At 41.9% G+C, this 17,051-nt stretch overlaps 1 protein-coding gene across 1 annotated transcript in view; it reads left to right on the forward strand.

The window, feature by feature from the left end:
• FBXL5 (F-box and leucine rich repeat protein 5) overlaps positions 1-17,051 on the forward strand; it is a 45,362-nt gene that overhangs the window by 1,245 nt on the left and 27,066 nt on the right. Inside the window, exons 2-3 of the mRNA XM_075930708.1 lie at positions 13,368-13,583; positions 16,818-16,913. Coding sequence (XP_075786823.1) covers positions 13,368-13,583; positions 16,818-16,913 — 312 coding nt within the window. The remainder of the gene's footprint in view (positions 1-13,367; positions 13,584-16,817; positions 16,914-17,051) is intronic.

Raw genomic sequence — 17,051 nt, forward strand, 5'->3', positions numbered from 1 at the left:
TACAAAGTTTATAGCAAATCAATCAGTTTGTCTTCAAAGCACACTTCAGTGATGCTTAAGTAGTAGGACTGGAGAGTGGGTTGTTTTATATATTGACAAAATCGGGTATTCAACTGTCCAGTCTTCTGTGGGTTTACTTTCTAATTTTCCAACAAATTCATGCAATAAACTGTGGCCCAACCATCACAAACTAGGTACTGGGGCAACAAATCTAGCTTTGCCCTTTTAAGTGTAAGAAGGGAAGGAAAATATGTAAGATTGTGTTGGGTTGAACATATTTATTTACTCAGAGTGTAGTTATTAATGGTTCACAATCATGCTGGAAGGGCAAAACAAGAGGGATTCTGCAGGGGTCTGTTTTGGGACCGGTTCTGTTCAATATCTTCCATCAACAATTTAGATGATGGCATAGAGAGTATGATTATTAAGTTTGCAGATGATGCCAAGCTTGGAAGGGTTGCAAGTGCTTTGGAGGTTAGGGTCAAAATTCAAAATGACCTGGACAAACTAGAGAAATGGTCGGAGGTAAATCGAATGAAGTTTAATAAGGATAAATGCAAAGTTTTCCACTTAAGAAGGAACAGTCCATTTCACACATACAGAATGGGAAGTGATTGTCTAGAAAAGAGTATTACACAAAGGGATCTAGGGACCACAAGCTAAATATGAGTCAACAGTCTGACATTGTTGCAAAAAAAGCAAACATGATTCTGGGATGTATTATCAGGAGTATTGTGAACAAGACGAGAAGTGATTAGAATGTTAGGAGTCATTAAAAAAGAGATAAAGGCAATAAGATATTTTCTATCTTATTCTCTATGTAAAACTATGGTACGCCCTCATCTTGAATAGTGTGTGCAAATGTAGTTGCCTCATCTCAAAAAAGATACATTGGCATTGGAAAAGGTTCAGAGAAGGGCAACACAAATGATTAGGGGTTTGGAACGGGTCCCATATGAAGAGACATTAAAAAGACTTGGACTTTTCATCTTGGAGAGGAAGAGACTAAGGGGTGATATGATAGAGGTCTAAAAATCATGATTGGTGTGGAAAAAGTAAATAAGGAAAAGTTATTTACTTATTCCCACAATATAAGAATTAGGGGTCACCAAATGAAATTAATAGGCAGCAGGTTTAAAACAAACAGAAGGAAGGTTTTCTTCACTCATCACACAGTCAGCCTGTGGAACTCCTTGCCAGAAGATGCAGTGAAGGCTAGAACTTTAACAGGTTAAAAAAAGAGCTAGATAGATTCATGGCGGTTATGTCTATCCATGGCTATTAGCAAGGATGGGTAGGAATGGTGTCCCTAGCCTCTGTTTCTCTGGAAGTAGGAGACAGGGGAGGGATCACGGGAGGATTACCTGTTGTGATCCCTCCCTCTGGGGCATCTGGTATTGGCCACTGTTGGCAGACAGGATACTGGCTAGATGGGCCTCTGGTCTGACCCAGAATTGCCGTTGTTATGATCTTATGATTCTTCCACTGTACTCTGTACTGATTAGGCCTCAATTGGAGTGCTGTCCAATTCTGGGCACCACATTGCAATAAAGATGTGGAGAAGGTCCAGGGAAGAGCAACAAAAATAATTAAAGGTCTAGAAAACATGAGTTATGAGGGAAGGCTGACGGAATTAGACTTGTTTAGTTTGGGAAAGAGAAGACTGAGAAAGGGCATGATAGTGATTTTCAAATATGTAAAAGGGAGGAGGGAAAAAAATTGTTCTCCTTGGCCTCTGATAATAGGACAAGAAGCAATGGGCTTAAATTGCAGCAAGGGAAGTTTAGCTTGGGCAACAGGAAAAACTTCTGAACTGTCAGGGTGGTTAAACACTGGAATAAATTGCCTAGGGAGGTTGTGGAATGTCCCTCACTGGAGATATTTAAGAGCAGGTTAGACACACGTCTATTCAGAATGATCTAGATCAGAGGTGGGCAATAATTTTTGCAGGATGCCATTCCAAAATTTTGGATAGTGGTCAAGGGTCACACTCTTCCATAATATTAATAAAGGAGATGTGGGGTCTGGGATGGAAGTTGGGTGCAGAGTGGTGCTTTGGGGTAAAGGATTGGAGTGTAGGAGGGAGACTGGAGTCTGAGAGGAAGTTTGGGTGAAGGAGGCGGTTGTGACCTAGGGTAGGGGATTGGAGTGCAGGGTTTTGGGATGTGACCTCTGGTAGAAGGGGATTGTGATCTGGGGCAGGAGATTTGGGCCCCAGATCTTGGCAGGGGTCTGAGCGTAAGAGGGGGACAGAGGGTTTGGGTATATTGAGATTGGGGGGGGGGGGGAGAAGAGGGTTAGGGCAGGGAGGGGCTGGAGTGCCAGAGGCAGGCAGTGGTCAGGACACTTACCAGCCAGCAGCCAAATCTGCCTGCCTGCACAGCTAAGGCTTGCAGAGCTTAAAATGTTTCTCTGCCTGACTGCCTGCTTGCCTGGCCATGTGCTTCATTGAATAACTGAGCTGAGGATGGGTGGGGTTATGGTTCTTCTTGGCTGCCTGTTGTTCAAACAGGCAGCTTCCATTGGCTGGTTTCTGGCCAGAAACCAGCCAGTGGGATTGTGCTGGGGATGAAGATGAGGTGGCTCCTGAACCCCCACCTCCTCTAGTTTTGAGACAGAATGGAAGCCTGGCTGCTGTGTTTCTGCATGGTGCGTGGGGCTGCGGGGCAAGCAGGGTAGCCTGCCTGGGCCTGCTGTCTCCGCGGGCTGAATCCGGTGGCTTGGCAGGCTGCATTTTGCCCATGCCTAATCTAGATGGTGCTTGGTCCTGCTGTGAGGGCAGGGGACTGGATTTTATCTCTTGAGGTCCCTTCCAGTTCTAGTATTCTGATTCTGTTTAAGCTCCTTCTTTATCTCCGACCTTTGTATTTGAGATCAGTCATGTTTGCTAGATAATGGAGAAGTTCCTGAATTGTTTTTTGGCTTCCATTCTAATGAGGTTATTGTTAGTTACTCAGACCAAATTGGTAGAGCCGTGCAAATCTGTGGATATCTACTTTATTTCTGTGCATATCTGCACCTCTGCATGTGGGTATCTACGGCTCATTTTTACAGATTCAGAGACTAATTTTGTATCTATGCAAGGCTACACATCAGGTTTCACTGTATAAAATATTAATTATTTTCAGGTTGTCCTTTCACATCCTATGAAGCATGTCAATTTTGATTTTAAGATCTTTCTCTAATTTCTGTTCACATGTTAGTGAACCTGTAAATTTTAAATCTGTCTGGAGGAGCACATTAAAGAAAAGGTACTTCAAACCATTCTTTTGAAGGGAATTTATCAAGCTGGCGTCTTTTACTTCTTACAACATAATTGTACATTAATCTTTGTTGAATTTGAGGAGAAAATGCTCCTGACTGAACTGAAATGCTGCTCAAAGGCCTGGATAAGGGATTTATATTATTAAAGTGTGACTACATTTCTCTAGCAACACAGGCAATGAAAATATTTCATTATTAAGGGTTTCAAAATTAGGGAAGTGTTAGTATACATGTTTAAATGGTTAACTGATGAACCTGGGCTCATTGATTAACCTCCATGGTTACACACCATGGAGGGGAGCCAGCTGGCTCAGCATGCATTGGCTCCTGTGGAACTGCTCCCTCTCTCCACATGTGACCAGTGAAAATTAAAAAAAAGAAAAAAGCCTTTTAACATCCCTAATCAAAATCAGCATTCTGATTTTCTGTTTCAAAAGACAAAATTTTGTTCAGTGACACATTTGACTGTGAAGAAGCTGACTCTTTTCTGGATTTACATAGCCCAGATAATTTCTATCTTGCTGCATAACAGTTCTTAATATTATTTTCATTTTACATTAGAAAAAATATTTCCATTTTTTCAGTACTCACTCCATTTCACTGAGCTGTGAGTTTGTTGTCAGAAACATATGCAGTGATATTTGGTAATAATTAAACTCTAAGCAGTGACTACAGTGTTGATTAGTGAATACTTCCCTAGATTTAGTATGAGAAACAACCACCAAGCAAATTCAACTCTACTAAGACAGAAAAATAAAGAGGAGTTTATAGAGAATGTTTATATAAAACCACATTATTAGTTGTCTTTCAGTCCTTATAAAAGTTTCTAAATTCAAATAATAGAGGCCTTCTTATAATTTACAACTTTGCTATCCCCTCGTCAATATCCCAAGACTATTAAATGAGCTCACTAGCGATGCCACTTGCCATTCTCAGTAACTCCATCAATTTATTTTCCCATCTTTGTTTCGAGACAGTTCTGTAACTTCTCATTGTGTTTATTAGAAAATAACACTGATTTCATCACTTTTCTTTACAATATTTTCAATCACATATGAAAATTTCAGTGTGTTCCTAATATAATTTTTTTTAAATGAGGTGTTCTCAGGTAAATCAGAGGTCTAAAACATGAGAGAAACCAGCAAATCTATTGTATTGGAGTCTCAGAGGGGTAGTTGTGTTAGTCTGTAACTGAAAAAAATTGAGAAACAACAAATAGTTCTGCAGCACCTTAGAGACTAAGACCATGTACAGTTTTTGTTAGTCTCTAAGTTGCTGCAGAACTATTCATTGTTTAAAGTTTTATTGTATTGGAGTTTTCAGAATTAGCTCCTTCCCTAGCTCCTCAACCACATCTCCTTCCGTGTTCAGATCTTCCTAAACAGCAACTGGTACATCAGCTCTCTCTTCCTCCTCCCTTCAAAGCTGACCAGCAGCAAAATATGTTCCTGCTTCTCTAAATCACTTTTCCCTCCCCACTTTATCAATTGCTATCCTTCCAGCATCTACTTGAGAGCTTGAGCCCCAACCCTCTGCCTCAGTCCTGAGCCCCCTCTCATATGCTGAACCACTCAGCCCTATCCCCTCCCCATCATGAAAATTCATTCTGCATATGGGTGGGAAAATTAGAGGGAGGGAACGCTAGATTCTGCAGCTAGGAGTGAATCTCCCAGTCAGGTAGATGGACTCGTATGAATGGGAAGGGAGAACACTAAAAATAGCACTGTGGTGATTGGGGCTGGATTCCAGGGACAATGAAATCTAGGGGCTCAAGTCTTTTTGAAGACCAGAAGGTGGTATTGTTTGTCTGCCCCATGGCCATGGTGAAAAGTTCTGAGACCATCTGGAACCTGGAAGTGCTCCGGGCAGCCGGACTATTGGAGCTGCTCTGCCCCCGGCTTCCCAGAGTCAGCCGCTGGTCAGTTTCAGCAGCGGCTGACTTGGAGACGCCTGGGCCAGAGCAGCTGGGGTGCTGCTGGGTTGGTCCCGCAGCGCCGAGGGGTGCATCCCCCACACTCCACCCCAGACCCCTCATAGCCCCACCTTCCGATAGTCCGGCATATCTGATAATCGGGCACCCCCGGGTCCTAAAGGTGATGGATTATCAGAAGTTTACTGTAATAATGTAGAATTAAATTTATATGTGTGGTATGCATATTCTTAATCTGTTTAGCTAAAATATATTAAAAGGAGAAGTTTAATTTTATCCTATTGATTACTTCTGTTGAACTTAGGTAAACTTCCAATAAGTGACAGAATTATTGTAATCGTTTGCACAGTGCAGCTTGTAATGTATTGTAGGGGATAGGCTGACCTGGAGTAGCATAACTGCAGGTTGCACCTCCTTTAACTGGGACTCTCTGTTCCAGCAACATCTGTGGTGTGGCATGGACCACAGAGCCGAGGAACAGGGAGGTTTGGTGGTGGGTCAGAAGCGTGAGCCCAATATGTGTGTGTTTGAGTGCGTGGGGGCAGGTGTCATGGCTAGGAGCTTCTTTCCCAGCAGCCGCCAGGCAGCTCTGGCCCAGCCCTGTTCTAGCTCCAGCAGCCAGGGAGCTCCAGATCTAGTGACATCTAGGGAGCTCTGGTTCCAGCGCGGAACTGCAGTCCCAGCTCTCAGTCCTGGCTGTGAAGCTAGGTGGTTGCAGTGCTCTGGCCCCACTGCAGCGGGTCTGGCAGCATTTAGAGATCCGTGAGGGGCTAGGACAGCATCAGAGGCAGGCTGGCACCCTAACCTGGTGGCAGTACCGGTCAGGAGAAGAAGCATCTCCAATGGTCTGGCAAACCCCCTAATTTGAGACCAGTCAGGTCCAACCTGTATTTAGTAACCACTCAGTTTGTTTCACTTGTATCACTACTGGTTGCCAAGAAAGTGACAATATGGCTCTAGAAACTAGAATCACACTGTTTTTATACAATTTGTGAGTTGCCTTGTAAATTATGGGAAAGATTGTATACATAAATAACTGTTTAGCTGTTGTAGTACAATCATTATTCTATTTCCATTTCTCATGATTGAGTAAATTAATATATTTCTGTTATTGCTTTTTTCCCTTTGGAAGTCTTGATCTTTTGTTATCTCTCGTGTGGTGACACATGCTCAAGACACATGCTTAGATAATGCTTTATTGAATTGAAATAATACTTTGTGCAGCATTATGATTGCATTTCCTTTTATGAATGTAAAATCATGTTAAGGCTTGCATAGCAATTGTAACACAACATATGCATATTTAATATGTTGTATTGATATGTTTTGCAGAGCTTCAGGCTAACTTTTTGGTTTGATAGTTGGCAGCTCACCAGAAGTCTTTACTGTTAACTCTGAATATTTGTTGCTTCCATATTATCATATACTGACTATACTTAGGGGAACAAAAGCTCTTTCTGAGGTATATTCAAAAGATGAGGATGATGAACCCAATAGTGAGATCCAGGACAAATATTGGATGAAGGGCATAGATTGATTTTCCTGGCTGATGGGTGAGGGAAAAGTTTGTTGTTGTTTTTTTCCAGGAGTTTTGGCTGACACCTTGTATCTATCTCTAGCTTATTGAAGTCTGATGTCCACACTGATTGAAGGCAGATACAGCATCACATAATGCAGGTTTCTCAATCCCATTGCCATCTGCTTTTCAACTGAAGTGAGTGTGTGACAGCAAGCATGTCATGGGAGGACAGTAAGTGTGTGGGCATGCTATCTCGTAAATTCTAACAGAGTAGTAAGCATCTAGTCCTGAAACAGGGAGCCTGAGTCCCCAGCCTCAGCCCCTGCCTCCCTCCCTGGCTTTGCACAGCACAGAATCTCTCTGCTGTTTGTGCATACACCGCACTCCCGCCCGGCTTGCCTGTGTTCTTATTGTGTGACACAGCAGGAGCATTCCACATTAATGATTTGCTTTATGTCCCAGGAGCAGAGCAGCACAGCATGCCCTAGCTGTCAGAATGGAGTTTTGAAAGGGGAGGGGCATGTGCCTACAGGCCTTTTAAGTTCAAAACAACCATCAGAGAGAGTCCTCACTGTCTCCATTCATTGGGGGATCAACTCCAGAAGCCAGTTACAGTGATAAGGACAGTCAAGATTTTGCGCAGGCCATACATCCCGGATTTTCCAGGACTGTACTGATGTTAAATGCTCTGTCCCAGTGTCCCCATAAAGTAGTGAAATGTTCCGGAAGGCCCCACCGGACATTTCACTTCTTGACACTGGCTTGCTGGGAAGAACTTAAGTGAGCGAAAAATTGTGCACTGTCATTTCCCCCTAGCATGGTGCAGTAACAGCCTCCACCCCAGAGTGTGTAGGTGGCTCCATTGGAGCTTTGCTGGTGGGTAGCACTCTGGTGGAGTGCAGTTTCCAGCCACTCTGCCACTCACTGCCCCACCACTGCGTGTCACACTTCCTTCCCCTGTGGGACTGCCTCTGGTGTGTGGGGCTTCTGATCTGGCCATGCTGCTGCCTCCTCCAGGCTGCTGCTGCTGTGGGGAATGGGAGGGCAGGTGGGTCCAAGGCAAAATCTGGTGGAGCTGCTCCTGGACCTCCATGTCTTGGAGCTGCCGCCTCACGCTTGGAAGCAGCTGTGTGGAGCACAGCTGGGGGCTAGGTGCACTCAGGCTTGGCAGGTGTGCTCTGGGCACTGCCACTCTCTCTCTCCGCCCCTCCCAGCTGGGGGAGCTGCAGCGAGCCTGGTCTATGAGGAAGGTCGGGGTTTCTTCACTTCCCCCCACCCACCAAGCAGGGAGCTGGAGCTGCAGCCTTGTGCCAGGATCCCTGCTGCTTGTTTGGCAGGGAAGGTCAGGGTTTCTTCATCCCCCATTCCCGAGTGGGAAGTCGGAGCTGGTGCTGCAGCCTCGCAGTTACGCGGGGTTCCCCAATGAATGGAGAAGGAGGCTGAGCTCCTTTCCCATTGGGGGAATGGCATTGCGCTGTCTGGAGGCTTTTCCCACTACAACGGGGCGCAAAGACAGGTAAGTGTCCCCCCCTCATGCCCAGACCCTTGCACTCCAGTCGCCTTCACTCACTCCCCTCCCCTGCCAAGACCCCATACCTGCAGCCTGCTTCTACACTCTACCTCCGACCCAGACCTCGCAACCTCTCCCCCTTCTGCACCCATCTTCCTCCCAGTTCCTGCATCCCCTCACTATCCCACACACTTTCAGCCCTGTCCTGCACACTGACCCCCTCATTTTTGTCCCCGCCCCAGAGCCTAAGGGGGTATCCATAAAATCCACCAACTCCGGAACCCCAGAAAAATAAATCTGGCCTATTGGAAACTGTGGCGGGGCCCCTCCCGCCTACCCTCTTAAGTCCAAGGCCCTCTGCCCTGAGTCTAGAACACAGTTTAAAGTTGTAGCAGGGACGCACCCCTGGTAGGGGGGCCTGGGCCCACCCTACTCCACCGGGTCCCGTCCCAGGGCCTTGTGCGCGCCGAAAGGCACCGAGGTTCTCTGGGCGGAAGAGGAGGCTCCTGCTCCTGCCCTGGGCCACACCTACCTGGTTCCCTGGGGTTCCTTCCCCTGTACTCGCCCAGCTTGCTGCAACCTCCAGGCCGGCGTCTCCTCGGCAGGCAGTCCCTAGGTCGCACCAGTTCACCTCCACGTCCCCTGCGGCCTCTCCTGGAGTCTTGGGCAACAGCTGTGCGGGAGCCCTCTTCATAGGTCCTTCTCCTCCAGCTGACTTTCCAGACTGAGTCCTTCCCCAGGCTTTTATAGTGGAGCTACAGCCTGGGCATGTTCTGTAGGGCTGCGGGGTAGGGGCATCTGCAGCCAGGTAACCCTGGCTGGGCCCTTCAGGTTCAGTGCGGGGCTGCCTTGCCCCGTCACAGAAATCCTGAATCTCAGTCCTCCCTGTCCCTTCCCCTTGTCCCGTGGGCTGAAGTGCCAGAGGAGTGAGGTCTCAGCTGGGGACCACATCAGTGAGGGTTGGAGGTTTTTGGAGGAGTTTTTTTTGCTTCTTGCTTGTGTGTTCCCCAACTGATTTTTCTGTGGGTTGGTGACCCCCAACCCAAAAAAGTTTTCCTACTCCTGCCATAAATAAAACTTTGAAACCTTTTGTGTTGGACATCAATTAATATTTTACTTAGTTTATCAAACTTCATTTTAAATAAACATGAAAAAGTTAAAACACTTAATCTGTTTAATAATTTAACTTAAAACGTTCTTCCTAGCTGAAGCACTTGCAAAATGGCTCAGGCATAATTATGTAATTAATGGTGAGTCTCCATTAACATCTAGTGGAAAGGTTTATTTTGAGCCAGGTTGTTCACAGGCCAAAAAGTTTGAGAACCACTGAAATAGAGGTACCTCCAGCCTCTCTCTGCCCCGAGTTAATATAGTCCAACTTGGGTTAATGCATTTGCAGTATAGTTTCATGGGGAGGTCCTGTGGGGCCCAAACTGATCCCTATTGGTAGAGGACAGTGGGAAGAGGTCTTGGGGGGGGGGGGGGTGTCACACAACATTCTTTACTTTCAGTCATGTGTCTATCTTGACCCCGGAAGTACTGCCTCCAGAGGTGGGACTTCCTATGGCAGGCAGGCATGGCCTAAGGAGTGTGTATGATGGGGTCAGTGGATGTGACTGATGTGTCCCCATTTTTGGTTCAGAAAATATGATCACTGTATTTATGATTCTTGTTGGGTGGCTTTATTACAGTGCTGTAATAAAGAGTTTTGGTGGAAAAAGTTTGGCAGGTCAGTGTGGACGCCTCTGTTTATTGCCAAAAACTGACTTGACTTAGAAAAATTCCCAGTGTCATTTTTCTAGTGGCTTCAAGGGGGAGGTGGGCTCAGATAGTCTTTGCCTTTATGTCCTCCTGGCTGGTAAGGAGATCTACCCATCTCTCAGCTTTTATTTTTCTTCATGGAAAGAAGCTCCACTGCCTGTTTCTGGTACTCTATAGCTTTTGTAGGGAATACAGAGTATGTGTTAACAGCTTTATTGCTGCCAAGAGGATTCTGAATAGCAGCACTGGTACTGATCAGTCAGTTAATTTCACTGTACAGTTTGGCAAAATTGAGATACATTTTTACAACATTTTATATAAATATTTAAAAAATAACTAGTGCATGTGGTTTTATTAGGTGAAAACTTAAACTGAAAAAAAAGGATGACTTAGTTTCCACAGTTTGCTGGGGAAAGCTAGCTATCTGCCACTTACCATTACAATTCTCCTCAACTCTTCTTTTGTTTATTTAGGACTATAGCTGTCTAGAAGAAATCAGAGTATTTCTTGCATCCTATATATGATAACATGAGACATTAAAATACAAATGTAAATATCCTGAATTCTTGATGGCACCACCTTCATTAAAAGTAACATTAGTAGCAAGAGCTTAACTGTTTATTTCCAAACTACAGAGATTTTGTACGTTTTATTTTTTCTCTTTAAATATAATTTTCAGTGTGCTAGCCTTCTGTCTCTCTTAGCTAAAACTTGTTAGTTCAAGGGATTTTATGCCTATATACAGTTTTATACAGTTTATTCATATAAACATTTTAAGGTGGTGATGTGGAAACAGTCAGTACTTAATATTGCATAGTAAATATATACTACGTGCATTTTGCAAAGTCCCCCTCTCAAATTCTTTCTGCAGTATTAGTAGTTCAGTTTCTTAGTTCATTTTATCACCAGTGGTTTGTAACATTTCTAAAATATGGGTTTAGATTGTGCGGAGAATCTCTGGCACACCACTTAATTTCATCTGGCCTGCAGCAAATCTGATTGCGGGCTGGAAGCCCTGGCATGTCCCTACGGACCCTAGGCACAGAGGAGATCAGGGAAGATCCGTGTGCTGCTCCTATCTCCAGTTCTGGTTCCACAGATCTCATTGTTCGGGAACATGGCCAGTGAAAGGTGCAAGGAAAGAGCCTATGAGTGTGGGCAGTGCCATGTGGCCCCTTCACTTAGGGGTTGACCATGAAAACTGCTTTTGGGAGCAGTGGGAGGCCAGTGCTGGCAGGGGGTCTGCCTTAGCCCCGCTGCACTGCTGACTGGGAGCTGCCTCAGGTAAATGCTGCCTAATTGGGACTCCCTTCAAGAGCCTGCATCTCCACCCCAGACCCTCTACTTAGGTTGCAGCACCTTCCTACACCCACCCCTATGCTCCAGCCCTGTGCCCATTCCCATGTTTGAAATCCCTTGGCTCTAGCCAAGAACCACCATCTGCACCCCAAAGGCCACATTTCCATTTGGAGTCTCCACCCTATCAAACATCTCAATGTACCCTGAACTCTTCTTTTGTGCCCCCCAACTCTCCATGACCCCTCTTCCCACAGAACTGTGTGGGACCTGTGACTGATTTTCCCCCCCCCCCCCCCCCCCGTGGGTCAGGTTCCATGCCCTGGTTCAGATTTTCAAAGACTACTAAAGTTTTTAGGCATGCAGCTACAATTGAAATGGAAGGTAATTGTGTAGTTAAATTCTTATTTGACTTTGAAAATCTCAGCCATAGTAAATAAGGATTTTAACAATAGTTACTCATAGTAAATAAATACATGTTGAACCTCGCTAGTTTGGCAACCTTGGGACCTGATTGGTGCTAAACCATAGAATTTGCTGAACCACGAGAAGTCAATATTGTCTAGCAGCATTACCAATATTTTCACTGCTTACTGGACTCTTAGAAGACATGTAGGGTGAATTAAACTGGTCTACAATTTTTTAGAAGTCATTTGCTTCAGAGATAAAATGTGCTATTTATTATGTATTTTGATGTGCTGAATTCAAATATGACAATTAAAACAACTGATTGGCTACTGTTGCCAAGATAAGATTTTACATTTTACGTCTATGTATATTGTGTAGATAGTAGAGTTTTAATCATAAATTGTAAACCTAGGTCTTTTCATGTGTTTATGGTTGCTTTACATGATATTTCACCTGTCCTGTTTATGTAACACTTCAAAAATCAGCAAAAGGGTTATATAAATAAAATGTATTATGAAACAAAAGGCAAAAAACTATTATGTACATAGTTTAGTCCTATTCAGTGTCTACTTGGCGCTTCTTGGCTTGTCTCTTGTATTCATTAAATGGATCATCTCTTGTCACTGTCCAGCAATAGTCTGCAAGCATTGATGGGCTCCATTTGCCCTGATAGCGTTTCTCCATTGTTGCAATGTCCTAGTGAAATCGCTCGCCATGCTCGTCGCTCACTGCTCCACAGTTCGGTGAAAAAACATTTAGATGAGAGTGCAAAAACTTCTAGATGAGAGTTCAGTGACCCAGAATTAGTAAAGTTTGACTACATTTATTTCAGAAGCATTTTGGCTGTAGAGCAGTGTTACAGCTAAATAACAGCACAAAACACTGAAGCAGGATCCATGGCTGTAAACAAACTTCATGAGACTGCAGGTAGCTTGGCCATACCCATGATAAGTGGATATCCAGCTAAACTAAAATCATGCCAGATCATGGATGTTATCAGATCAAAAAGCACTGGATTAGAGAGTTTTATCCCTGTACATTTTTTTCTTGGTTATTAGTGTTCAGTGTGGATGTTTCAGCATCATGCTTCATGCAGTTGCAGGTCCAGATGCACTAAATTGAATAGCATGAAGCAGAACCATACTTCAGATATTTACAAAGATATTTTTGTTTGGAGATTTAGTATAACATTGTCAACTGACTATTCCTGTTGGCAAGTGACAAAATCAATCATTACAACAATTGTCTCGTGAAACAAGGCTTATAGGATCTGCCGACAAAGGGTTCTGGAGTCGGCAGATCCCCGTCTAGACTGCCATCGACGGAGCCATGTAGTTTAGACGTACCCAAGGATGCATTTTCAGAAATGCTCTGCATTGGCCTCACTTTGCTCTTATTGAAGTCAATGGTTGACTTGAATGAAAGGAGAGTTATTCCAGTTCTGAGAGTTTTTGAAAGTCATTCAAACTTTTCTGTAAGAACACAGAAATATGGTCCAGCTTCTTTAATTTAGGTGTATTAGTTACTTACTATTGGTTATTTACCCACTGAATTTAAAGCTGGGGTGAGGGACAAATAGTGTGTATGAGATTTGGGAGTTGCATATACTACTTTAGAAACTAACTTGACTTACAAGGATTAAAAAACCCACAGAAAAATGTAACCTTTCTTTCTTCTAGCTTTCCAAGACCAACTTCTCCAACAACCATGATTTTCGGGCTCTTCTGCAATCACTGTATGCCACATTCGAAGAATTTAAAATGCATGAACAGATTGAAAATGAATACATCATTGGCTTACTTCAGCAGCGCAGTCGGACTGTGTATAATGTGCACTCAGACAACAAACTCTCAGAGATGCTTAGTCTCTTTGAGAAAGGGCTGAAGAATGTGAAGGTAAGATATCATAACTAGGCTAAAAGAAGTACTTCTCTAACCTTTAATTTGATGAGAAAATTTAAGAGGAGGGGAAGGGAATTGGATTTTACTGAGGCTTTCTCTTAGCATGTCACTACTTTTTGGGTTCAGTAAGCAGAACTGCAGTGCAAGTTTCATTAGTATAACTGCTAAATGCATCTTTATCTTTTTCTGATTTTTTGGCTATAGCTCAAACATAAATTATAAAGATTTTTATTACAATAGCAGAAGGTATCGATATATATTAGAGCAGGGGTGCCCAAACTTTTTTCAAAGAGGGCCAGATTTGATGAAGTGAACAAGCGTGAGGGCCGACCATTTTGCCTGACATTCTTTGAACCATTAAAATTAAATGCAAATTAACTATTTTATGTAAAGTTTATTGCAAACGGCATACTTTTCATTTTGTCACATGGATGACAAATCTAAACAGGTGTTAAATCACTCTGCCTTTCATATCTGAAGGCCAGATGGAAAAAAAATCCAGGAAGCTGAAATATATGTCAGGAACATTGTAAAGTACATTACATATTATTGGTAATAAAGGTTGTCTGTCAACTTTTAAGTTCCAAAAATATGAACAGGAACATAACACCAAGTATACATGTTGTGTCCAAATATATTTATAACTGATTTAGACCAACTGACATTAACTGAGATTTTACAATGTATTCATCTCAATACATATGGATTCGTTGGGGGCCATAAAAGATAGATATTGCCAAATTACCTGTGGGGCCGTATTAAACCGGAACACGGGCCGCAATTGGCCCGCGGGCCGGACTTTGGACATGCCTGTATTAGAGAAATGAAAGATTTAAAATGTTACAAAGCAAATAATGCTATTGACACACTATTTTTGTTCTTGTAAAGAGAATAGTTATGAACATGGTAAAAGACCTAGAATATTTTTAGTGTTCTATAAGAGAGATTTTGAGGACTTTCTTTGAAATCACAAAATTCAAACCTGAAAATTTAAAATAAGGTTAGTTTAATATCTGTGCTACTTGATTAAATATATGCTTTGGTTTCTGCTTACTCAGACCATAAATCTTTTCATAACAAGTCCCCAAAGTAATCTAAATCTTTAAAAATATATATACTTTTCTTGTATAGCGATAATTACTTTTATTATTATTTTTTATTTCTCCTGGGCTTGGCCCTCTAATTCATTTTGCCTAGGACGGCTACTAACATCCCAGTGTTGAGTAACTGTAAATGATTGCCATCTTTTGAGTTGTTTTCTGATCACCCTTTAACAAATATTTTTTTCACCCCAAATTTGGAATTTCCTGGGCTGTACACTGATCATTCTTCTTTCACCTTACCTACCTCACTTTATGGAATGAAAATTTGTGTCCTCTAGCATCATTTGGCATCCTATATGAAACTTGCTGCAAAACTGGTGGTGGGAAGGAGAGGCCATCTTCCTCCCAATGCTGCTGCTTCTCTCCATGCACACTGGCTTCCAGGGAACCGCCTCACCCCATGTTTGAACTCTAAACAATAACACTAGGATTCTTATACTAGGGGTACTCCTCCAGCTCACATCACATTTTGTAGAAATAGTTTACTTTGGCCCCTGGTACAACCTGCCAGTTTGGAGATGAGTATGGACACTCTCTGAAGCTGGGATGGGGGAGGGTAGAATTGGGTTGACAATGAAAACGCAATGCAGCCTATCCTAAGTGACCTTTGTTTCTTGATGATGATGATCAGAGGCCGTGGCGAATAGATTGTATTATTTGTCAAGCCCCGGTCATCATCTTTTATTGGCTTCTCATGTAGAAAACTAATGTAAAAGGAGAAACAGGAATTTTGGGACATCTTTGGTGTAAATATTTTCCTAGAGCTATTTGATCTGGCTTGAATTAAACAGATTGGACTGCACTTACGTTTTTCTCTGTGTTATTGTTAACTTTGAATAGATACATTTGTTTGTAGAAATTAGTTATAAGAAAAATGTAAAAATTAAGATTTCAATATGTTTCCTATTCTACATTAGTGTGGTATCTTTTTGTTTTATTGGTTTTTTTTATTATAATGCACAGTACAGGAGATTTGAATCCACCTATTGGATATTGTAGCTCTACAGAACAAGAGTATTAGCCCTACATTATTTCCTTTCATTTTCAACAGAGGAAAAAATCCACCGAAATGTAAAAAATAATTCTTGATGACGCATGGTTGTCTTACTGCCTCCCTCCCATACTATTGCAAAAGTCACTGTAAAAAATTTCCTTCTGTCATAATCTAGACATATTCCAGGGTCAGATTCTTATTACTGTAATACAGAAAGGGTAACATTCATAGACGAGAGGGGTCAGTTAGCAGATAGTCAAAATGTCAACAGTAGTGTATTTATTTTAAAAAACGGACTATTTCAAAGTAAGCCTTTTCTATATGGCACATTTATTTACATTTAATTTATTGTGATTTAACTGGGATATTACGTTAATTTATGTAGAAAATATAAAATTAAAATATAGAGCTAAGAGTATAATTTGTGCAGAATTTCCTATAGAACACACGTAAATGATTTAGATTACATTTAATCTTTGATTACTTTGTATTTTTTGGTATGCCTGTTATAAATTAAAGTCTACTAATCAGTTTTAATATCGTATGTAAACCTTTCAGTTATGTGATAGTAGAAGTCAGATATTTCATGTGTGATAAAGTATCCCAGAATTACAGTAATACAATATTTTTTAATTTGACTAATGATGGACTATTGACCTGTTGTGGATTATTGATGTGAAATAGAAAAGTAGTGAACAATCAAGTTTTTTTTTTTTTTAAATCCAGGATGCTTCATCCAAAAAATGTACTTTATTATGTTGACTAATGTCATTTTTTATTTGTGGTACTTCATAGCATGTACTATAGTACATTTTTAAATAATATTAATATGAACATACAGCTTTTCAGCAATGTTGTGATGTATTCTTTAGGATTTGTGGTTAGCAAAGTTCTTCTGTTTCTGATTAATGCATTTTACATTGTAACAGAAGAACTAAATTACAATTTTTCCAGTGCAGAAGACATCTGCTAGAGTAAAAAATAAGCAAATGATCTCAATACTAACAAAATTTTTGTATTTTCCAAAAATTAACTCAATTTTTCCAAAAGGGGCAGTACGTTGAATATACATTTCAGTTCTTAAACTGTAAGGAAAGCAGTTTTGCTTAAATCATACTTTTTTTGTTTCAGAATGAATATGAACAGCTAAACTATGCTAAACAGCTGAAAGAGAGGTTGGAAGCATTCACGAGAGATTTCCTTCCTCATATGAAAGAGGAGGAGGAGGTAGGTAAAAGTCTTTTAAAGCTTAAGCTGTTTTCTTATCTGAGTATTTGGAACTGCTGGTCCTCAAGTCCTGAGAGCTAAGGGAATAGATCAGTGTAAGCTTGAAAGCTCATCTTTTTTTTTTTTTTAACCAAAATA

This window comes from Pelodiscus sinensis, chromosome 5, assembly GCF_049634645.1.
Source record: "Pelodiscus sinensis isolate JC-2024 chromosome 5, ASM4963464v1, whole genome shotgun sequence".
NCBI classification, from domain to species: domain Eukaryota; kingdom Metazoa; phylum Chordata; order Testudines; family Trionychidae; genus Pelodiscus; species Pelodiscus sinensis.